Here is a 19,355-nt window from a genome sequence, read left to right on the forward strand (position 1 = left end):
GTTGGCCAGACTGGTCTCAAACTCCTGACCTCAGTTGATCTGCCTATCTTGGCCTCCCAAAATGCTGGGATTACAGGCGTCAGCCACCGTGCCCGTCCAACTCACTTAATCTTACAACAACCCTGTGCTATCAGTATATTATCACATCCATTCTACTGTTGAGTAAGTAAACTGAGGCACAGAGAGGCAAGAGTCACCTGTCTAGGATCACCATACTGAATGGATAGTTTTGCCTAGGTATTTAATTGTCTGTTGGAAATATCTTTTCCGTGAAAATTTAAGAGACTTTTGTGGTAGTGCTCTGGACGTACCATTTGGAAGTCCAAAGCCATTGTTTCTTGGTAATTTTTCTCCACTTCAGTTTCTGGTAGGCTTGTAAGATCTTTGTCCCCAATGTTGTACGGGTTCATTTATTATGCTAGGCACTCTCTGGAAGCCAGGTGTGTCTTGGAGGGGCTTGGTGACTGAGCTTCACTAGTTCAGTGCCCCAGCCGGCTTGTTTTACTGGGAAATTCCCAATGGTGCTGTCTGCTATTGGGCCACTAAGGTTTTTCCATAAGCATCTTTCATTCGCCTGCCTGGAAAATTCAGACCTGCTGTCGCTCTTCGGAAGCTGTAGAAAGAAGAGGACTTAGGAGTCCCTGCATTCAAGAGTGGAAAGGTTTAATTATCCCTGTCTCAGCTTGTCACTTCATTTGTCTCTGTGTTTTGTGTCCGCTGTGCAGGGGCCTTAGGTTTTGTTGTCCAAGAATAAGCATGTAGTCTTTTGTGGCTAGAGGGGGCAGTGATCTCAAGGGCAGAGAAGGGGACTGAGCATTTAACTACATACTTCTTAAATATACTTTCCATCCCTTCTCTCATTTTTTTGTAAATCCCTACCTTGACTTCATGAGCACCCAGTTTTTGGGTCTGTGGGACAGTACTGCAATGTAGCAAATCTGGCTACTTCTTGACTTTCGCCAACTTAGAGTTAATTTTTATTGTGTCTCATTCACCTTCTTTTAAACCCTTATAATTTTTATCCCTGTTGTTCCCTCTGTTGTCTTCATCATTATAGCTGTATGTCTTTTTTTATATATATAAATAATTCCTTAGGTGTGGTGGTTCACATCTATAATCTCAGCACTTTAAGAGGCTGAGGCATTTGAGAGCAGCCTGGGCAACATAGTGAGACCCCACCTCTATTTAAAAAATAAAATAAAAATTAGCCAGGCAAAGTGGCACATGGCTGTAGTCCTAGATGCCCAGGAAACTGAGGCAGGAGCATTGCTTGAGCCCAGGAGATTGTGGTTACAGTGAGCTATGATCACGCCACTGCACTCCAGCCTGGGTGACACAGTGAGATCCTGTCTCTAAAAATGAAAGTATTTTTTTTCTTTTAATTCTTTATTGTGATTTAATGATGTATCATGAGGCATTTAAAGTAAATGCAGTTTTAAACATCATTTTAACCTGGAAAGTCCTTGATTTAAATTTTCATATTTTTATAACAAAATCCCTATATATTTCTAATGTATTGTATGTATTTAATATATCACAGGTTTTGTGTGAATTAATCATTGGATTATATTCCATTGGAAGATTTACTATCATAGAGTTCAGTATTTGTTGCAGATATTATATAACAAGCTTTATAATACAGATATCATATATATATCAAGCTTTCTTACCCATTTTACTTTTTAGTCCTTTAAGTGAATAACCTTCTTATAGCTTACCTTGTTTATTACACCTAGTTTGCTTAGACGATGGGCTGTGTTTTGTTTTGTTATTTTGAAAGTACTTCTTGAGATGTCCTGAGGCCCAAAGTATTATATACAGTTTGAACTAGATTTAGGGTGAGGGGTTGAGGGTCATTTATTCAGTATCTAAATTCATTGTTAACTAGATTTCTCTATTTACCAGAAGAATCTTTGAGTTTTAGATTATCCAGTTATGTTTAATGAATTGAATCTCTCTTGACTGCTTTGATCTTGTTTTGGGAGGTATTGCTCATAGAATGGGTTTAGTTGATTGGCTTTCTCTTAAAATTTAAGAAATAACATGATTCATTGCAGGATACAAGTTTAATTTCTAACAATTTATATGTCCCAGTGAAAAGAGCAACCCAAATTTATTTAACTATTTTGAGGTCATAGACAATATTCAAGTATATTTATTTCATTATCATTCGTTACATTAATTTAATTAATTGTATTAATATTCATAGTTAATGATATATTAACAACTACTATGGTAGTAATTATTAGAATAATAGGAAATTAAATTTAGGAACTCAGCTAAAAAGTAGAGTGAAGGACTATATATTTTTATTACCAACTAGACTACAGTAAAATGACTAATATTATTCTGATCTCAGAAATGAATTTGGGTTGTTCTTTCCTAATTACATGAAAAACACTCATCCCACATAAAAGCCAGTCACTACCTAAAAGTACCCCCACATCAGAATGAAGCCATGCACCCACAGTGTCTGTGGTCTCCTCTGCTCATTTAATAGTAAAGTGTGTGTGTGCATTCCCATTATTGTTTCCTCATAACCACATGGGGTTATACCACACACAAAGAAGCTCTCTTTTTTGTTTTGTTTTTTTTTTTGAAGCATAAAAAGGAAACCATTTAAATATTGTAGTTGCCGTGGAGTTCTTTCCAAATCAGGTCATGGAACTCTACCTTAATCTTTTTTATGGTTACATTGTATTTCACCATAAGGACTTACTAAGTTAAGGTTTGATAATCCAATTAACCTTTTTCTTTCATTTTTAAAAATAAATTCCCTAATTGTGTCTGAGATGGGCATGTTAGAATAAGTTTTCATAGACTCACGGGAAATTTAAATTAACAGCCCACCCAGAAGGAAAATACACGTTTACATTGTGACCCCATTTCTCTGGTAACAAGTTTATTAAAGCAAAATAATCTTTTGGGGATTATTCAAAGATCCAGAAGAGGTGAGGGGTAGAAGTTAAGTTGCATTTTGAGGTATTATAAATTATAGGGACCAGGCATAGTGGTTCATGCTTATAATCCCAGAATTTCTGGAGGCTGAGGTAGGAGGGTTGCTTAAAACCAGAAGTTCGAGAGACTCCCTCTCTACAAAATAAAATATTAGGCGGGCATGGTGGCTCATGCCTGTTAGCCAAACTACTCAGGAGGTTAAGGCAGGAGGATCGCTTGAGCCCAGGAGGTTGAGGCAGCAGTGAGCTATGAACCTGCCACTGTACTCCAGCCCGGGGGGACAGAATGAGACTCTGTTTTCTTTTTTTCTTTTCTTTTCTTTCTTTTTTTTTTTTTTTGAGACAGAGTCTTGCTCTGTCACCCAGGCTGGATTACAATGGTGCGATCTTGGCTCACTGCAACCTCTGCGTCCCGGGTTCAAGCGATTCTCCTGCCTCAGCCTCCCATGTAGCTGCAATTACAGGCGTGCACCACCACTCCTGGCCAATTTGTTTTGTATTTTTAGTAGAGACAGGGTTTCACCATTTTGGTCAGGCTGGTCTTGAACTCCTGACCTTGTGATCTGCTCACCCCAGCCTCCCAAAGTGCTGGGATTGCAGGCGTGAGCCACTGCCCCCGGCCTGTTTTCTATTAAATAAATAAATAAATTTTAAAATATATTATGGGGTTTGAATGAGCTATAGACCTGGGTTTTTTTGTTTGTTTGTTTGTTTTTGTTTTTTGAGACAGAGTCTTGCTCCTCACCCAGGCTGGAGTGGAATGGCACAATCTTGGCTCACTGCAACCTCTGCCTCCCGCATTCAAGTGATTCTTCTGCCTCAGCCTCCTGAGTAGCTGAGATTACAGGTGCCTGCCACACGCCTGGCTAATTTTTGTATTTTGAGTAGAGACAGGGTTTCGCCATGTTGGCCAGGCTGGTCTCGAACTCCTGACCTCGTGATCCGCTCTCCTCAGCCTCCCAAAGTACTGGGATTACAAGTGTGAACCACCAAGCCCGGCCTCAGACCTAGTTTTGTTTTGTTCTGTTTTGTTTTGTTTTGTTTTTTTTGAGATGGCGTCTCTCTCTGTTGCCCAGGCCAGAGTGCAATGGTGGTTATCTTGGCTCACTGCCACCTCTGCCTCCTAGGCTCAAGCAGTCCTCTTGCCTCGGTCTCGAGTAGCTGGGACTACAGGCAAGCACCACCATACCTGTCTGATGTTGGTATTTTTAGTAGAGGCAGGGTTTCATCATGTTGGCCAGGCTGGTCTCAAACTCCTGACAAGTGATCCACCTGCTTCGGCCTCCCAAAGTGCTGGGATTACAGGAGCAAGCCACTGTGCCTAGCCTATAGACCTGGTTTCATATCCCAGCTTTATTACACGCTAGCTGTACGCTGCCTGGTTATATTCATCTTTCTAAATTCATTTATTATGGAAAGTGTAGTACGTATTTAGAAAGCTCCTGGCTTTATTACTCTTAATAAATCTGTATTTACCTTGCCAATGGGTGCAGAAACAAACATATGATTTTAGAAATTTAAAGATAGTTTTCTGGGTAATGACCGATATGGGTAGATAAGTGAAGTTCACTAACTTATTGCTTAGGAACAGCTGAAACAATAGTGAATATAACCACAAGTAGAGCCAGAGGAGAAAGGTCCTGGCAGGGTGGCGGTGACTAGTATTATTTTTTTATGTCTTCTGGGATTTTTGAAGATTGAAGGGGATCTTCAAAATAAATTGCAAATAGCAAACAAGTTGGTGCTTGATTGGAGATGGTTTTCAGATTGAACAGTAGATTGCTTTATCTTCTGTTTGAATTGATAACTTAAGGCAGTGGTCCTGTGATGGCTGGACACAGCTTACAAAATATTATTTTAATGCAGTGTGATTTCAAGATTAGTCAAATGGGAGACAATAAAGTCTGCAGGAAATGATAACCTTTGAGTGTAGGAGTAGGTGTAATTTTGTTAAGCAGCCCTTGCCATGGCACAGAGGTCTCAGGACTCCTGGAATCCCATTTTTGACTACTTCCTTCCTTGCAAGGAGGAAGAAAATGCATGGTTTTAGCTTTGTACATTTGTTTTTATCTCATGATTTTTTTCAACCACAGACCTAGATTAAGGACATAAAATTGAGGTTAATGGCTACCTCCTTTAGAATTAAAATGAAATCGGAAATTCAGAAGTTTTTGAAAACAAGAAAAGAGAGCTAGAAATACCAAACTTTAGCAAAGCAAGAAAAGTGCACCTGTGGATTTTTCTTAAGTTTAAGAAATAGGAAATAGATAATGACTTTTTTTCAGCTGTTTTTTTTTTTCCAAATATATTTTTTTAAACTCAGGTGAGTTATGCATATCTGAAAATGAAAGAAGGCTTGTTTCTAAAGAGGCTTGGAGCAAACTGCAGCAGTACTTTCCAAAGGCTCCTGAGTTTCCAAGTTACAAAGAGTGCTGTTCACAGTGCAAGGTACTGAACACTACTGACATCTGGGGAAATAGCATGCCACCTCCCTGGGTTGACTTCCCAGGGGAATTAACACTGTACTTCTGACGGGGGTGTAGGGAGGAGGCAAGTCATGTGCTGTCAGCAGGAGACAGTTGATTGCTTCGTTCTCTTTCAGATTTTAGAAAGAGAAGGGGAAGAAAATGAAGCCTTACATAAGATGATTGCAAACGAGCAAAAGACTTCTCTCCCAAATTTGTTCCAGGATAAAAACAGACCGTGTCTCAGTAACTGGCCAGAGGTATAATGATTCCCACAAAAGAAAGAATGCATCTTTTCTTTTTAAAGCCCTTGCCAAGTTCCCAGTGAGCTATTTCAGAACAACCCAGAACTTCTCATATTCTCATTTGTTTAGTTATCTAACCAGGGGATTTACTCCAACCTGCTATTTTTTGGTAGAGGACTGTGTTTTCATTTTATTTATAAAACTTGAATAAGGACAACCAAAGTATATTATAAGGAATTTGTGTTAAGCAGGTGGTGAATTGACGGATACTGTTTTGTGATTTTTTGTGTTCTAGGATACGGATGTCCTCTACATCGTGTCTCAGTTCTTTGTAGAAGAGTGGCGGAAATTTGTTAGGTAGAAACAAAATATGTTTTATTTCCTTTATAGTTATTATGATTTAGTTGACTCTGGTATTTTTTAAGATTTTGTGGATTCTGTTTGTTGTACCCTTCCTCATGGTTACTTTCACCAGCATACACTGAAAGCTTTCTTTTCTATTAAGTTAAATGAGTAAGCCTAAGAAACACATTGAATTACTAATATTTTATTAAATATATCTCTGATTTTGAAATAATTATTTTAAAATCTTCTCTTTCGTCATGCAGTAATTAGGTATATTTCTCCTCCTTGTCTCATTTGAGTAGAAAGCCTACAAGATGCAGCCCTGTGTCATCAGTTGGGAACAGTGCTCTTTTGTGTCCCCACGGGGGCCTCATGTTTACATTTGCTTCCATGACCAAAGAAGATTCTAAACTGTGAGTTCCTTCTCTTCATGTGATTTTTTTTTTTCTTTTCTCTTTCTGGTGATTAATAAAGTATGTTTAGGAAATTTCTCGTCTGACATAGTCTATTTTAAGAATTTAGTCCTTTGCTGAATTGTGGGGGGTTTTTTTCCCCCTTTTTAAAAGAAAAGAAGACTACTCCAGGAAAGACAAGAGGCTGCCCGAGGCTATTTGTGTTTTTGCTCATTCCTTGTCCCTCTTGGAGACAACACAGCCACCCTTTCTCCTCCCTGGCTGCTGGTGACCAGCGCTGAGACCTCTTTTCCAGAATCACAGAATCAACATGGTCTTGGTTATAGGTTTTGTTCTGCCATGGCCAGGCTTCAGACAATTAAAGGAGGAGGCTAGCAGGGTGGCAGAGCAAAGTCACTGCACTGGTCATCTGGAATTCTAGGGTCTTAGAACCCAAATTTTATTCCATGCTTTAAGTACTTCCAGAGGTGTTCATCTGTGAATTTCTCCCCTGATTTTACCAAAAACCATTATATACGAGAAGGTAGAATGCTTCCAACATTGTCAGAAAATCAGGAAAAGGAAATTGGAACACATAAATAAAAATGCCCTTGGGGTTAAGCTAGAGTTTTATTATTCATATTTCAGTACTTTAACATCATTTAAGGGAGTTCAAAGTTTAGATATTCTCTACATTTTCTCCCTTCTCTTTCTCTCCCTCCTTCTCTGCGTCCCTCCTTCCCTGTTGCTCTCTCACTCTCGCTCTCCATCTGTCTTCTCTTTCCTCCCTCCCTTTCTTCCTGTCATTGTTATTATTGCAAATGTCAGACTTCCAGGAAAATATACCAGTAAGCAAACGTGTGTTACCAGTCAGTTTAAAAGTTAAATGGTTCAAATATGATTAAAGGCCCCACAGTGCTTATCTTTCTGTTGCTACTTCTCTTTCTCCCACCCTTCCTCTCGCAGTAACCACTGTACTGAATTTAGAGTTTATCTGTCTCAGAAAGTATTCTGTAAAAAAAAAAAAAAATGTACGCACATAATGTCTTGCATATTTAAAACTTTTTATATAAATGGCACCATACTGTATTTATACTTCTGCAACTAACTTATTTTACTCAATTATGTTTTTGAGATCTAACCATGTTGATTCATGTAATTTCAGTGCATTTAGTTTCGCCGCTGTGGTAGCATTCCTTTGTATGAAAAACTATTCTTTGTTTATTATATGTATCTTTTCCCTCTCATTCCTTTGGATTAAATGTTAGTGTTGATGGTTTTGGTTTAGCAGACTAATGGATTATGTTAATTCTCTTAATTTCCATGTGTCTTAAGGCATGTTGTGTTTTTTTTGCACAGTATAGCTCTCATATGGCCCAGTGAGTGGCAAATGATACAAAAGCTCTTTGTTGTGGATCATGTAATTAAAATCACGAGAATTGAAGTGGGAGATGTAAACCCTTCAGAAACACAGTATATTTCTGAGCCTAGTAAGTTTTCATATTGCTTTTGGTTTCTATAGTTAAGAGCTGACATTTTAAGAAGAAAGGGTGTGTCAGTGTTGTCTGCTTAAAGTTAAAGATCATGTGGTGGTCCCAACTCCCTAGGTGGAAACTCTCATTATAATCATCCCATTATTTGTACGTTTATTTATGGACAGTAAATGGATTTCCTTATCATTTGCATGTGATAGAATATAACAGTTAATAGAAAATATCATTAAGAGTCTGGGCCAGCGCACTAGCTCACACCTATAATCCTAATACTTTGAGAGACTACAGTGGAAGGATTGCTTAAGGCCAGGAGTTTCAGACCAGCCTGAGCAACATAACAAGACCTTCTCTCTACAAAATAATAAAAATGTAGCACATATCTGTAGTCTGAGCTACTTGCTGAGAGGCTGAGTCAGGAGCATGGCTTGAGCCCAGAAGTTTGAGGCTACAGTGAGCTATGTTCGTACCACTGTACCCCAGCCTGGGTGACACAGCAAAACTTTGTCTCAAAAAAAGAAAATGTTACTAAGAGTTTAATGAATATTCACTAGTAACTTTGACATATGTTTTTAGATCTTTGATTCTTTAACAATGATTCCTCAGCCACTTCTGTTTTCCCTTTTTTTTTTTCCCCCAAAGAACTCTGTCCAGAATGCAGAGAAGGCTTATTGTGTCAGCAGCAGAGGGACCTGCGTGAATACACTCAAGCCACCATCTATGTCCATAAAGTTGTGGATAATAAAAAGGTACTGGTCCCTCTTGTGGCCATGACTAGTAATGATCAAGTGTGCTCTTTGACTTGATTTGCTGTTGTATTTGCACTGAGGGTCTGCCTAGGACTGCATTTTTGTTCCTTCAGAGCTGTTTGGCATCAGAATTGAAATTGGACAATAATTGAAAATGAATAGTTATGTGATTGTATGAGAATTTAGTTTGTTGTTAATTGATACATAGATATTTACTGAATGTCAGCTGTGTTCCAGGAATGATCCCGGTGCTGGGGATACAGTGATAAAGAAGGCAGGTATAATACCTGCTCTCAAAATTATAGGCACCTAATGAGGAAGATGAGGAATAAAGTATAAATTCATATGATTTCACACAGAAATGATTGTTTTGAAGGAACTTTAGCAGGGTCAAGTGGAGGTTATACGGGAGAGGCATCTTGGAGAAGTTGTTTTTACCCAAGCCCTTACTGTCAGGAATGCAGCCTGGGAAGTATTTTCCAGACAAAGGAAGCAAAGGTCAAAAGCATAAGCCTAATGTGCTTATGCAACAGAGTGAAAACCATTGCACCTAGAACAGCGCTGTCCAGTAGAGCTTCCTGTGGTGATGGACAGGTTCTAGGTTCTGTATCTGTGTTGCGCACTGCAGTAGTCACTGGCCACGTGTGGCTGTGGAGCATTCGACGTGGCTAGCGTGACTGAGGAATTTAGTTTTAGTTGATTTAAAATTAAATAGCTACATGTGGCTAATGGCTACCCTAGTGGCTATTGCTGGTCTAGAATGAAATTTATTTCAAGAAGGGATCATGATATGAAATGAACGCCCATACACTATCAGGTTTTATACATCATACCAAGGATTTGGGTTTATTCCCAGTGTAGATATAAGCCCCTGGAGAGTTTCAGGCAAGGTCATGATATGATCTGATTTATAGTTTAAAAAAAAATCACCCTGGCTGTAGTGTTTGGAATTGCTGTGAGGGCATAACAGGAATAAGAGAGGTCAGTTAGAGCCCCTTGCACTGACTTACAAGGATAGATGAAATCAATTGGATATATTTGGGAAGTAGAGGTGTTAATACTTGCTTGGATTGGATTTCCAAGCATTTTTATTATATTAGGGATGGCTCTTGGGTAGATCCTGACCCAGATCTCTAGATATCTTGTTAATTTATTTAATTCCATGCTTTCTGGGATTAAAGACAAAATGGAATACATTTTATTTGATGCTTGTTTCCAAACACATTTTTTAGAAGGGTAACTTAAAATTATGCTCTGGAGGCCGAGGGTTCTGCTTTACAAGCTAAATAAACTAAGGCCTTCATTTCCTAATTTGCCAAGAAAATGAAGTTAATGAGTATAAATGTCTCTGTTTCTCCCTGTAAAATTTTCTTAAATCTTTTATTCTCAGTATAAAATACTATCCAATTTAGCTGTAGTTTCATTGTTCAGTTTAATAAGAGTATTTCATAGTGTTCTGCAAGAGAGCGCTTCTCTTCCATCTTTCATTTTCTCGATTCTTAAAGAGCTTGTGACTCCTGCCACTTGAATAGTTTGAGAACTTGAAAAGGCTTGGCAATCAGTGTGCTCAGGAAGGTGTCAAGCACCTTCAAACTTCTGCAAAATAACATCATTGTACAAGACTGATAATAATAACTGCTCTGCAGAGACCTCTTAAATGTATGGTGAGCGCATTAAATACTACAAGAATAAGTCATAGGGTAAAAAACTAACATGTTAAAAGAGCATAGAAAACCGAGAAGGCTTGATTCTTGATCCACTCTCCAGTCTATAATCCCACCATGATAAAGGTGTTCCTCCTCTTGATAAAGGTTGCCGGTCCCAGCCCCCACATCCTCCATAGCCTGCCTTCCTAGGGTCTGACCTACTTCTCTTTGTTGTCCTGGCACATTCAGGTGATGAAGGATTCGGCTCCGGAGCTGAATGTGAGTAGTTCTGAAACAGAGGAGGACAAGGAAGAAGCTAAACCAGATGGAGAAAAAGATCCAGATTTTAATCAAGTACGTGTTGAAGCTGCTTTTCGTTGTTACACTTTCTGCTGTTCTTATAGAGCAGCCACTCGAAGCCCCTGGCCATCTTTCTGTACGCTATATGGGATATTGGTTCTTTTTCTTTTCTTTCTTTTTTTTTTTTTTTTTGAGATGGAGTCTCGCACTGTTGCCTGTGCTGGAGTGCAGTGGCACTATCTCAGCTCACCACAACGTCAGCCTCCTGGGTTTAAACGATTCTCCTGCCCCAGCCTCCTGAGTAGCTGGGATTATAGGCGCCCACCACCACACCTGGCTAATTTTTTATATTTTTAGTAGAGACGGGGTTTCACTGTGTTGGCCAGGCTGGTCTTGAACTCCTGACCTCGTGATCCGCCCACCTCAGCCTCCCAAAGTGCTGGGATTACAGGCATGAGCCACCGCGCCCGGCCTTTTTTTTTTTTTTTTTTTTTTTTAAGAGATGGATCCTAGCCTTGTCACCCAGGCTGGAGTACAGTGGCACAATCTCAGCTCGCTGCAGCCTCCACCTCCTGGGTTCAAGTGATTCTCCTGCCTCAGCCTCCCAAGTAGCTGGGATTACAGGCATGCGCCACCACGCCTGGCTAATTTTTTGTATCTTTAATGGAGACGGGGTTTCACCTAGGCTGGTCTCGAACTCCTGACGTCATGATCCTCTCACTTTGGCCTTCCAGAGTGCTGGGATTATAGGCGTGACCACCGCACCCGGCCGGTAAATTGTCTTTTGAGAACAGGAAATCGTGGGAATATGGTTGATGTAGGTGGAGATAAGTTTCAACTTCTCAAAAAGTCAGACCCGCACATTGGAGGATATTTTGTACTTTAAACTCATGGATTTTCTACTCAAAGTTTTATTTTTAACAGATGAGGTATTTGTTTTCTTTCTTTACTACTAAAATAGTGTAGTGAAATTATGGATAGTGTTCTCCCTGAAAGAATGAAAGTGTTATAATAGCCATCTACGGTATCTGTGACAGGGCAGAGGTATCTGGGCTTGTTGGCCTGTCTGCACGTTGATACTGTTACTTCATTTTTAACATTGATTGAGAGAGTCTGAAAAGCCATCTTGATTTGAATCTTGGTGTGCCCAAAATAAATGTTACTTGTGGTTTCCCAACTGGTGTAAAGGGATGTCAGCATTTGTTTTCCATGGCTTACTGGCGCTCATAAAATAACCTCAAAACACCTGTGAAGAAGCAAAATCATGCAGTTTGTGACAGTGATCAGCCACTCTTTAAGTTGTCCTTCCCAATCTGTATTTCAGTCAGTCAACACTGGAGGGCCCTTTGCTTCAGTGCTAACCAAATCTGTACACTTGATGAGAATGCAGGCTTTCAGTTTAAAGGGGATATTTTTCTATAGTAAGTGATGCCCTTATTAAACTCTGTGTGCATATATACATCTTGTGTTCCTTGTCATAAGGAACGGGGTAAAGCAGGGCAGCAAAATCATGTCTGCAAACGCTTGTGGAGACATATTAGTTGACTCAGTACTAACATGTCTCCACAAGCGTTTGCAGACATGACTTTGCTGCCACCCTTTACCCTGTTGTCAACTCTCTTTTCATGTCCCTGTCTCTGTGGTGGGGACATCTCTGTGGTCTATACAAGCCATCTTTCGAGCCACATTTGTGCAAACTCGATTGTGTGCTTTTTAGTTGATATATTAAAAGTGTGCGTGCCTGTGTGTGTGTGTGTGTGGCCAGGCGCAGTGGCTCACACCTGTAATTCCAGCACTTTGGAAGGCCGAGGCGGGTGGATCACTTGAGGTCAAGAGTTCGCCACCAGCCTGGCCAAGATAGTGAAACCCATCTCTACTAAAAATACAAAAAAAATTAGCCGGGTGTGGTGGCGGGCATCTGTAGTCCCAGCCACTCAGGAGGCTGAGGCAGGAGAATGGCATGAACCCAGCAGGCAGAACTTGCAGTGAGCTGAGATCACGCCACTGCACTCCAGCCTGGGTGACAGAGCAAGACTCCGTCTCAAAAAAAATAAATAAAAATAAAGATACAAAAACACAAAAATTAGGCCAGGCGCGGTGGCTCACACCTGTAATTCCAGCACTTTGGGAGGCTGAGGCGGGCAGATCACGAGGTCAGGAGATTGAGACCATCCTGGCTAACACAGTGAAACCCTGTCTCTACTAAAAATACAAAAAATTAGCCGGGCGTGGTGGCAGGCACCTGTAATCCCGGCTACTCAGGAGGCTGAGGCAGGAGAATGGCGTGAACCCAGGAGGCGGATCTTGCAGTGAGCCGTGATCTCGCCACTGCACTCTAGCCTGGGCGACAGAGCAAGACTCAGCCTCAAAAAAAAAACAAAACAAAACAAAAATTAGGTGTGGTGGTGTGGGCCTGTAATCCCAGGTACTGGGGAGGCTGAGGTATGAGAATCGCTTCAACCTGGGAGGTGGAGGTTGCAGTGAGCCGAGATTGCGCCACTGCACTCCAGCTTGGGTGACAGAGCGAGACTCCATCTTAAAAAAAAAAAAAAGAGTGTGTGTGTGTGTGTGGGCGCGACCACGTGTGTGCGTGCATGCACGTGCATTTGGGGGTATGGGTGTACATATCCATCCCGATTCAGGACTCCATTCTCTTTTGTCTGTTTGGCTGGCAGTACCGTATGTTTTAGTTATTATCACTTGGTAGTATGGCTTAATAATCAGTTGGGAATCAAATTTTTTTATTTTGAGACCAAGTATTGCTCTGTCGTCCAGGCTGGAGTGCAGTGGCGCCATCTCGGCTCACTGCAAGCTCCGCCTCCCAGGTTCACGCCATTCTCCTGCCTCAGGCTCCCCAGTAACTGGGACTACAGGTGCCCGTCACCACGCCCAGCTAATTTTTTGTATTTTTTAGTAGAGACGGGGTTTCACGGTGATATCCAGGATGGGGGAATCAAATATTTTATTGCCTGCTGTCACTAATTCTCTGTTCTCTGGTTAACTTTGTAATTAGTTTGTTAAACTTGACACAATGTTCTTACTGTCTTTAGTTTGTTATTTTAAGCTTTGCTTTTCACCCTAAGAGTTGTTTAGAAAAACCATCTATATTTTCAAGTGATTTAGATTTTAGAAAGCTAACTTTTTTTGATGGTCTAGTTTTATTCATTGTGGTCATGACCACAGCAATTTTTTCAAAGTGGATGTGGAATCACTCTCCTTAGTTGTGGACGACAACAGATTTCACATTTATAAATATGATAGAGAATGTTCGGGAACATTGCTTTTTATACTGTAATTATTTTTTATACTTTATAATTTTCTTCTGTCTTCCTTTTCCTTCTTTGGATGTTGTAATACTCTAAAATGTTTTACATTTTGCTTTCTCACAAAAAATTTTTGGCTCACAAAAAATCTCAAGTGTAACCTTCCTCTTTGGAAAAGAATAGATAGTCCCTGAAAAATGTTCAGCATTTTCAAAATGTCACCCTCCTCATCACATATCTCAGTACATAGATAGCTTCTGTAATTTCTGCTTTAAATCCCTGTAATAAAAAATGGTGCATTTCTGCTTGTCCTTAGTGGAAATAAACAAATCCCCTTTCCTCTTTTCTCTAAGCTAGATCAACCCAACTCCTTTGACTTCATCTAAAAATTTAGGTTAATAATATACTCGGTATTGGGTATCACTTAGGTAATTGAAAGCCTTCTAAAACCAGTGGGCTGGTTTTTTTGTAAGTTAAGTTGGATTTAAATTCTCCAGATTAAGAAAGAAATAATTCCAGGAAAAGCCTTTAGATCCATTTAAAATCAGAGTTATTAAAAAATCTGTCTTGCTTGATGCTCAGGGTTTTGGTTTTTGGTTGTGTTTTGTACTTCTAAAATAAAATTATATGTTGATGTAGTTATTTTTCTTTATATTCCTGATTGTAGAATTTGGGTTCAATTTGACCTTTTCTTTTCTTTTTTTTTTGTTTGAGACAGAGTCTTGCCCTGTTGCCCAGGCTGGGGTGCAGTGGTGCGATCTCAGCTCACTGCAAGCTCCGCCTCCCGGGTTCACGCCATTCTCCTGCCTCAGCCTCTCGAGTAGCTGGGACTACAGGCGCCCACCACCACGCCCGGCTAATTTTTTGTATTTTTAGTAGAGACAGGGTTTCACCGTGTTAGCCAAGATGGTCTCAATCTCCTGACCTTGTGATCCGCCCGCCTCGGCCTCCCAAAGTGCTGGAATTACAGGCGTGAGCGACCACGCCCGGCCTGACCTTTTCTTTCAACAGTCGAGACTGAGAAAAATGTTTCATCAGGTTTCATTTTATTTTATTTTTTAAACTCAAATGTGCACTTAACTTTTTCTCGTGAATCTTAGAATCACTCAGTTGCCTATGTAGGTTCAGGGCTAGAGCTAAACTGTCCTCAGGCAGTGTCTCGCCAGTGGTTGGCACCCTGAACAAATGCTCTTCTGTGTTTGGATCTTGATCACCTTTTGCTTCGTAAAACTGTGGAGCCCATGAATAATGAGTATGTGGCATCTGTGTCTATAATGACCGCTAAACCGCTTTGCTTATACATGGCTGACACTCAGTGACAACTGTGGAAACCAGAGCCAGGGCCTTGAGGTTACCTCATCCAGGTTTAATTAAACCAGAGGAAGAGATTTTCTTAAAAATCCTGCTTCTTTTATTCCCTGGCCTGGTTAGCAGAAGAATCTCCCCTGCGCCTCTCACCCACCCCGCCAGCCCCCACCGCCCCCACCGGCCACCACCACCACCTTTGGTACAAGAAGCAAAATAATCTTGATCATTAACCTCTTGATGAGGGATTTATAGGTGTACTGTAGAGGACATTAGGTCCTCATCTATTATTTTTTTCTTGACTGGTACCGCATGTATCATGCACACCCAGGGGCATCCTTTTACAGCACCTTTAGGTAGTCATGGCCATCATGGCATTTCCCCTATAAAAATAAAGACAGTGTCCTACCTAATACTAATAATGTGCTCATAAATAAGAAAACTAATGAAAACTCCCTAATGTCCTCTAATACCCGTACTCAGATATGTCTTGAACAGTTTTTTCCTCTCAAACCAGTATGTAATCAGGATATGTGTTGTTTGTATCACTTTAGACTTAGAATTTGGAACAGTTACTCTGCCTCCACATCCGCTTTCTTTCCCTTCTTCTTTTTTTGAGTCGGAGTTTTGCTCTTGTTGCCCAGGCTGGAGTGCAGTGGCACAATCTTGGCTCACTGCAACCTCCACCTCCCAGGTTCAAGCGATTCTCCTGCCTTAGCCCCCTAGTAGCTGGGATTGCAGGCATGAGCCACCACGCCCGGCTAATTTTGCATTTTTAGTAGAGACGGGGGTTTCTCCATGTTAGTCAGGCTGGTCTCGAACTCCTGACCTCAGGTGATCCGCCCACCTCAGCCTCCCAGAATGTTGGGATTACAGGCATGAGCCACCATGCCCGGCTCTTTGCCTTCTTGACATTGAACTTGGACCAGTTTGATTTCTTTTAGATTGTTCCATGTTCTGTATTTGGCTGATTGCTTCTTTATGTTACTTATTTTAATTTATTTATATATCCCCTATATTCCAATTTCTGTAAATTGAAAGGTGGGCGTAAATGTTTGATTACATTCCGGTATAACATTTTTGCAAGAATATTTTGAGTGAGGCTGTATATTTTGCCATTAGGACAAGTGGTAAAGTCTTGTTTTTAGTCAAATTAAGTTTGATTTTTTTTATTAATGTTCCATATTTTATTTTTAAATTCACAGCAGTTTATACTTAGTTTCCATGTCATTCTCAAGAAGAGAATAAAATGTTTAAAATTCAGGTTGTTCATGAACTAAATTTTGTAATCCTGAAGTTTTTCAGTTTATTATGTTTTTCTGATGTAAGGTCTTTTTTATAAAAGAGACAGAGTCTCACTCTGTCAGCAGACTGGAGTCCAATGGTGCGATTGTAGCTCACTGCAGCCTGGAACTACTGGGCTCAAATGATCCTCCTGCCTCAGCCTCCAAGTAGCTGGGACTACAGCCTCATGCCACCACACCTGGCTAATTTTTGGTCGAGATGGGTCTTAATATGTTGCCTAGGCTGGTCTTGAACTCCTGGGATTATAGGTGTGATCCCCCTCACCAAACCTTAAATGTGTCTTGTAACAAATATTTAAACCACTTACATGCACTTAGAGGTGTGTATTACTCATTATTTTCTTTTATCAATTATATGTGAGCCTGGTAAGAAAGTTTTGTTAGTCTCTACTCATTGTTTACATTGAATTTCAAATGGTTAAGGGACCAATAAGTAAACAGCTTTTGTTTACCTGAAAAACTTCATGAGCAAGGGTCACATTGTGGTTAATTTCAGTGCTTTCTTCATTTCCAATCTTTATTATAGAGCAATGGTGGAACAAAGCGGCAAAAGATATCCCATCAAAATTATATAGCCTATCAAAAGCAAGTTATTCGCCGAAGTATGCGACATAGAAAAGTTCGTGGTGAGAAAGCACTTCTCGTTTCTGCTAATCAGACATTAAAAGAATTGAAAATTCAGGTGAGGAAAACATTTGTTCAAGTTTGCTCTGGACTTAAGAAGGCCTTTATGAATTCCTGCTTTCCACCTGTATTTACATATATGTATGTATCTGTGTTTTTTTCCAAAAGACTTAAAGTTTTCAAAATAGCCAAAAATCTTTTTGTGAAGATGAAAGTGAATTTTGGGTTCTGGAAACTTGGGCTGGTACTGCAATAGCTTTCCAATAATGAGAAACATTGGGAACCACTTAATTTGTCACATGTCGAGGTTGTGCCAGGATAACTGTTCTCTCACTTTATTGTGCTGTATGCTTTTCTTTGACCACTTAATAGGTATTGGAGCCTGTTACCAGGAACCGCTGTGAAATTTAATGGGAGATAAAAGGCAGCTTATTATTAGTGATTAGTGATTGCTTATTCACTAGGCTGTCACAGTATTTTTGGTGGCAGATAAATCTATTTGATAGAGGTTTTTTTGGTTTTTTTTTTGTGTGTGTGTGAGACAGAGCCTCACTCTGTCGCCCAGGCTGGAGTGCAGTTGTGCCGTCTTGGCTCACTGCAACCTCTGCCTCCCGGGTTCAAGCAGTTCTCTGCCTCAGCCTCCTGAGTAGCTGGGATTACAGGTGAGTACCACCACACCCAGCTAATTTTTGTATTTTTAGTAGAGACAGGGTTTCACCATCTTGGCCAGGCTGGTCTTGAACTCCTTACCTCGTTTGCCACCCGCCTCAGCCTCCCAAAGTGCTGAGATTACAGGCGTGAGCCTCCGTTCCCGGCCTTGATAGAGTTTTAAAATTATCTTTACCTTTCTTTATGCAGTGATGTTTTCCAAATTGTTATATAGATTTATTTTAGGTATGTCCTCTCCATCCCCCCCAAAGCATGCATTGCTTTACAGATCAGTTCCATGGCTGTAGTGCAGGCATTATGAAATGGTTTCATGATACTGTTATATCTTGGTATCAATATTGAAGTGCTATAAATAAGCATTCCAGTGGTAAATCTCAAACCCTAGGCAGAAGGAACTGATAAATTCAAGATGTCCATGAAAAAATCTGGCCCCTAATCTGTTTCAGTCACTGATAGATATCCAAAAAGTTGACCAAATTTCCTCCTTTGCTACTCTTATGTGGCATAGTTTACTGGTTACACATTTTTCTTGTTGCTGATATTTATCATTGTAATTGAGGCAAAAGTACAGGCCTCCTTTGACGGTGTTATGTATTCCAGATTGTCCTGACAACAGTATTTCCCTTAGTTGAACCCATGGCTCTGAAAATAAGTGTGTTGGCATAATATCTTTACTCTGTTATTGTACCTTTTACATCTAAGAAACCTTGTTTCTATCACTGGCTTTCTGCCTGTCATTGGGAAACCTCGAACATTCAAAACCTTTAAATTACAGAAAGAGCCCCTGTGCATAAAGACATTTTTTAAAGCCTGTGCTGCTTTTATTATGGACTACGATTTTTGAAGAATAAACCAGAAGTCAGCAGAAATAACCCTTCCATCTGAGAGCATGTACCTGCCCAAATGAGCTGCTAGAAGATGGCAGCTGTTCACACAGCCCCCAGAGGTGCTCTTCCTGAATGACTCTCTCGTCTCCCACTCTTGCTTCAGGGACCACTGCGGGCCAAACAGAGTCAAAGAAAGGGCAGTGGAAGGTCTTTCCCCTCACTACATAGTGGTGGGAGCTTGTGAAGCTTCAACTAGATGTGAGCCTATTTGCCTGGCAGTGTGGATAGCATCAGAGTGTGTAAGGTTTGCTTGAAACCTTACAAAGCTTGCTGTGTCTAATCGGTAATTCATCCACCTTTGATCCCATGAGGTTAATGAAGTACAATTTGTTCATCTCCTTTCTCAAAAGATGTGCAGTGTTTAGTTGTATTATTTCATTTTCCCAAAGATAGATCTTTAGTGGGTGGGTGGTATTGCCTGCCTGAGAAAGCAGAATATTTTGGCACAGAGGTGAAGTGGCTGGCAGCTGAGGCGATTGCTTCTGTATTTTCTTTTTTCAGCCCCACACACCATCGCAAGCAGAGGAGAGCCACTCCCTGATAGCATCAGGGTTTTCATGGTTCCTGTTAGGCTCCATAGACCAGGAATGCCACATCTACTTGTTAAGCAGACCTCTATCATATTCTTTATACCGAAGCATTCTCCTAGCACTTAGAGTTTAAGGATTATTTTACCGTAGGCCTCCCTGCCTTGGTTGGCCTGTTCCATCTTCT

The 19,355-nt window shown here is 40.5% G+C and overlaps 1 protein-coding gene across 2 annotated transcripts in view; it reads left to right on the forward strand.

The window, feature by feature from the left end:
• USP48 (ubiquitin specific peptidase 48) overlaps positions 1 to 19,355 on the forward strand; it is a 105,855-nt gene that overhangs the window by 72,800 nt on the left and 13,700 nt on the right. For both annotated transcript variants that reach the window (XM_054546749.2, XM_024255904.3), the window contains exons 16-23: positions 5,281 to 5,405; positions 5,560 to 5,682; positions 5,963 to 6,024; positions 6,315 to 6,425; positions 7,764 to 7,894; positions 8,537 to 8,643; positions 10,539 to 10,643; positions 16,988 to 17,143. In XM_054546749.2, the coding sequence (XP_054402724.1) occupies positions 5,281 to 5,405; positions 5,560 to 5,682; positions 5,963 to 6,024; positions 6,315 to 6,425; positions 7,764 to 7,894; positions 8,537 to 8,643; positions 10,539 to 10,643; positions 16,988 to 17,143 (920 nt within the window). The remainder of the gene's footprint in view (positions 1 to 5,280; positions 5,406 to 5,559; positions 5,683 to 5,962; positions 6,025 to 6,314; positions 6,426 to 7,763; positions 7,895 to 8,536; positions 8,644 to 10,538; positions 10,644 to 16,987; positions 17,144 to 19,355) is intronic.

Source organism: Pongo abelii, chromosome 1, assembly GCF_028885655.2.
Source record: "Pongo abelii isolate AG06213 chromosome 1, NHGRI_mPonAbe1-v2.0_pri, whole genome shotgun sequence".
Lineage (NCBI taxonomy): Eukaryota > Metazoa > Chordata > Mammalia > Primates > Hominidae > Pongo > Pongo abelii.